A 4,915-nucleotide genomic window follows, 5' to 3' on the forward strand; every position below is an offset into this window, starting at 1 on the left:
ACACACATGTGTGTGTGTATAATTTTTTTCTGTGCAGAGAACTTCCTGGGTTCTAATTTTTTTTAAATAAATATATCAAAGCTCCTCAGTTGAAAACAATAAAATGATACAAGAGCTGGTTACAAACCTCTTTCCTCAGAAAGTCTTCAGTCCTAAGACCACTGAGCTGTAACCTTTAAGGTCATGTACACAGAGTACTCCTATTTAAATGAAAATGTTTGACCTGTAAGCAGAAAGCTTATGGATGTTGATTTTAGTCTCTATTTCAAAGAAGAGGATGAGGAGGAAGTTTTACTCAAGCAGCTCCTGAAGAACATTTGCACATAGTAAACTTTGTAAACAGGGCAATATTTTTATTGAGATCTTTTTGCACAGCCATGTTTTGCAGACAACCAGATTTTTTCTCCTCCCCCCCCTCCAAGAGGCCACCAACACGGTTAAAAAAATCTAAATAAAGTGACTAACTGTTGATGTTTGGAAGAAAAACTAAACTGAACTGTGTTTTAACTAGAATAATAATCATGTCTGATAAAATTGTTTGGGTTTATTATCTTGTATATTGTTGTGCTGCAATGTTGAGTTAACCCTTCTTCTTCTCAGCCCAGGAGTCAGGAGGTTCTCCCTGTCCCAGCTCATGTCCCGATCTAAACAAATCCCAGACCCTGAGCTCCCTTTCTGAGAGTGGAGCCGTGCTTGTGGAGGTCTGCTGCCTGCTTGTCTTAGCTGTTGATAATAAGGTATTTTACAGTAAGTAGGATTAGATTTAGAACTAACAGGAGACAGGATTGGAGGAATTAGGATCGAGTTGTACAATGTTGGCTTTGAACCACCTGAAGTAGCTAACTGTTATCAATTCACCGCAGAAAAGATTAGCATCAAATGACACAATAAAGAGCGTTGTTTGATGCTCTCATCAAGGTCTCCGAGAGATGATTTTAAACAAATTTACATGTCAGTTTAATTTAATATAAAATGCTTTCATTAACGTCTTTATCTTACAGGCTGCGGCAGAGGAGTTGTGCCTTCTCCTCAGCCAGGTCTTTCAAATAGTTTACACAGAATCAACCATCGACTTCTTAGACAGAGCCATTTTTGATGGAGCTACTACACCTACCAAGCATCTGTCTTTGTACAGCGGTAAGAAGACATGCAGTCAAAGGACAAATATTAGTTTATTTATTTCTCACTGTACTGCATTTTTTTACAGTGTACTTTGACATATTTGGAGTCTTGTGTTGATAAGCTGCTAAAGTAAAATTGTAAACTTGTCAATTTTCCAGATGACTCTTCAAGCAAAGTAGATGTCAAAGAGGCTTTTGAAGGAGAAACAAGCCCGTTGTAAGTCCAAGTGGATCATTAGATATTTATAGAAGCTCTAAAATTAGTTTAGTGTTACTTGTTAACAAAGGATGCTTTTATTTTTAGTCCTTTCAAGACACCAGAAGAGAACTCTTCCTCTGCATCCAGCCCTACATCTCCTCAGACAAAGCTGGCAATTGAGGGAGAGCTCAGCACCTCTGCTGCAGAGCTGCTGCAGGACTACATGACAACAGTACGGCCTCCTGCTCTTCTGTGTGTGTGTGTTTTTATGTTGGAGGTAAAAATAGTGATCTGTTTAACGCCCTTTTTATATTTTCTATTCGCTACCTAGTTGCGGACAAAGCTGTCATCTCAGGAGATTCAGCAGTTTGCCACTCTGCTCCACGAGTACAGGAACGGTGCCTCCGTTCACGAGTTCTGCATTAATCTGCGGCAGCTCTACGGGGACAGCAGGAAGTTCCTCCTCCTCGGTAAACTTCCTTAAATGTAAACGTTTGTAAAACTGAGACTAAAATGTAAATAAATAAAACAGAAGTTAAACTAAAAGTTGCTTTTGTTTTCCTAAAAATTAGGGCTGTCAAATGATTAATATTTTTAATCTGATTAATCCCGAAGTAGCTGTGAATTAATCATGATTAATCTTAAATTTAATATACATTTCTATTGCATATTGATAAAATGAATTACTTGAGTTTTTAATGTTTTTATTTAGAAAACAAAATTGAAGCTTAGACATGATTTTTTTTATATAAAACAGGACCAAAAAATGCTCCAAACATATTTGAGTCAGTTAAATTTTGTGCAGAATAAGGAGGTTAAATCAAGAATTCAAGGATTTTCATTTCAAATGAGTGAATGAAAGGTAGATACTAAGGTTACAGTTGTCAGCAAAACATAAATAAATAAAATAAAATAAGCCAWAAGAAGACAAAAAGAAAAAAATGAACATAATGTGTTACACATGGAGTTTTTTTTTATTTATTTTATTTATTTAACATTTATTTATCCAGGTAAACTGTTTGAGAACCACTTCTCATTTACAAACATGACCTGACACTGAGTGCATTGCAGTATACAAACCTCTTAAATTCAGCCATAGTAAAGTGATTGTAAATTTTAATCACGAATTTTTAATCTATGTCCATGCAGCACTGAAATTAATCAGTTAACTCGATTAATTTCACAGCCCTACTAAAAATAAATGTATTGTAGTTCAATTAAAGAGTCAAACTGATTAAGATGACTCACTAAAACTTGTAAAGATTTTTTTCTAAAAGCAAAGCTCAACAGATATGTCTAGTTGGCTTTAAAAAACCACTGATTTCAGGTCCTTAGGTGAGGACTTTAATGATGAAATGATTCCTCACCTCTAACTTTAGGTGAATCGGGTTTTTTCTGGAGGACCTGATCTGGTGGGCTTATAACGTAAAGTGGATCTGATAAGACCATGTACAACTTTAAAAAAAGAACCTTAATATCAATTAACACACAGTTGGCCAATGCAGGGACTTTATACACCTCTGCATATTTCGAAGTATTAAAAAAATAAAATAATGTTTAGGATTCATATATTGGTTGTAAGAGTTGTTTCTTGTCCCGGCAGGCCTGCGTCCCTTCATACCTGAGAAGGACAGCCAGCACTTTGAAAACTTCCTGGAGACCATCGGAGTGAAGGACGGCCGAGGCATCATCACAGACAGCTTCGGCCGGTGCAAACGCACGGCCAGCTCGGCCTCGGACTCCACCACCAACGGCAACGGAGCGACGGGAGGAGGCGGCGACAGCACGGACGAGGGCCGCGACGCCTCCGAGGGCGACGAGTGGGACCGCATGATCACCGACATCAGCAACGACATCGAAGCTCTGGGCTGCAGCATGGACCAGGAGGCGGTGACTCCCTGAGCCGGGACATCACCCCTCAGATAAGCGGATCAGATGAAGGTGGTCCACAGCACCAACCAAAGATCTGCTTCATTGTATTTTCCTCTAATTGTCAAGAGGACGTTCCATACTCCCTTTACACTCAAATCTTGTTACTATTGAGTCAACAAATGCACTTAAGCAGACATGGTTGGCATGCAGCTTGTTGACTTGGTTAGCATTTCACATGGATTCTTATCCCCTGATTTATTTTTATTTTTTTACAATAGTTTTATACTCCTTTATTGGCAGCATCTGCCAGTGCTATGTGTAATGTAGCAAAGCTCTCCAGTCGGAGCAACAGCCACTCTGGAGAACCTGTCAGTGGGCTCTGCAGTTTTAAAGACTCCCATTTGTTCTTTTGTAAGTCAGCTTCAAGCACATGGAAAAGTTTGATTTTCTTTGTTAATTTCACACCGTGTTGCTGTGAAAAGTGTAACAGTTAGTTCATGTATGATTCTCTCAGTAAGATTGGTGTTCTGCTTTGTTTATTATCATTTGTTAATCAGTGTTTATATTTTTGCCTCATTCAAACTGACCCAGAGAATGCTGTACATGTCGATTAACAGCCGAGTGCAGGTCCGTGTTGGACAGATCCAGTTTATGGATGGCTGACGTTCATTTATTTCGAGTCTTTTTAGTTATCGTTCAAGTTGTATGATGTGTGACGTCATGTTTGTTGTTGTGCCTTTACACTGCAGTACTGCTGCCAGCTGTCTGACACAGACAGCTCATCTGAAACTGTAACTACAGTTGAACAAATTATGGTTATTAAATAACAGAATATTTACACAAACTGTATGTTCGTATTGCAAAACTTGCACGCTTTGAGTTTGCATAAAACACTTAACTGTCAGCACACCTGGCTGCTGTGTCGTGTATTAGCTCGCAGTTTGAAGTGGAAATAACCTTCATTTAGTTTGACTTTAAAACGTCAAAAGCCTCCCTCAAAGAGACGATTTTAGAATCTAATTATGATCTCGTCATTTGCTTGGATGCACCTAAGCTGCCGTGGAACGTCAGTCAGAGTTTCATCAAAGCGATCCCGCTGGATGCTGCTGAATGCCTTCGGAGTTGGGGATTAAGTTTTTAAGAGTTTCGGGGACAGGAAATTGGCAGGACAGCTGTAGTTTGTCACATTCCTTTCTCTGCAAGATTTCACTGCAATTTTCTCACTATATTTTAAAAACTGTATTTGCCCAGTTTTACACGTTATGTGGATCACTGCCTGGCTGTGACTCATGTTATTTATTAAACTGGTGCAGAAAATTTGAAGGAAAATTGGGAAATGATTGCTACACCTTACTTTGAAATGTCTGGTTTGGAGAAAAAAAAGTTGCTTCAGGAGTTTAAAGGGGCAATATCATGTAAAATCAACTTTTTGAGTTTTATATCATGTTATAATGTTACACTCTCATAAAAAAAAACATGCCCAAAGCCTTGCTCTGACTCATTCATGCATGTTTGAGAAATCTGGCAGTTTTTTTAGGAAGCCATGCTGAGGAGCAAAACGACAGGTGGGGACCAGAAACGCCTTTTGGGACCAGAAACGTCTCTGGGACGTGTCTTTAAGCTGAACTTCCTCATGGCAGAGCGCAACCCCTCCCCCCTTCCCCACACACCCCGCCCATTTCTCCTGCAGGCTCTCCGGTGAAAGGGAAACCTAACTGTCTGC

At 39.2% G+C, this 4,915-nt stretch overlaps 1 protein-coding gene across 2 annotated transcripts in view; it reads left to right on the forward strand.

Annotated features, from left to right (window-relative positions):
- Positions 1–4,099, forward strand: part of ccm2 (CCM2 scaffold protein) — an 11,051-nt gene extending 6,952 nt beyond the window's left edge. For both annotated transcript variants that reach the window (XM_014018878.1, XM_014018879.1), the window contains exons 5-10: positions 601–737; positions 1,002–1,137; positions 1,281–1,338; positions 1,426–1,552; positions 1,652–1,790; positions 2,924–4,099. In XM_014018878.1, the coding sequence (XP_013874332.1) occupies positions 601–737; positions 1,002–1,137; positions 1,281–1,338; positions 1,426–1,552; positions 1,652–1,790; positions 2,924–3,222 (896 nt within the window). In that variant the 3' untranslated portion in view covers positions 3,223–4,099. The remainder of the gene's footprint in view (positions 1–600; positions 738–1,001; positions 1,138–1,280; positions 1,339–1,425; positions 1,553–1,651; positions 1,791–2,923) is intronic.
- The last annotated feature ends 816 nt before the right edge of the window (positions 4,100–4,915 follow it).

Source organism: Austrofundulus limnaeus, unplaced genomic scaffold (genome assembly GCF_001266775.1).
Source record: "Austrofundulus limnaeus strain Quisiro unplaced genomic scaffold, Austrofundulus_limnaeus-1.0 Scaffold205, whole genome shotgun sequence".
NCBI classification, from domain to species: domain Eukaryota; kingdom Metazoa; phylum Chordata; class Actinopteri; order Cyprinodontiformes; family Rivulidae; genus Austrofundulus; species Austrofundulus limnaeus.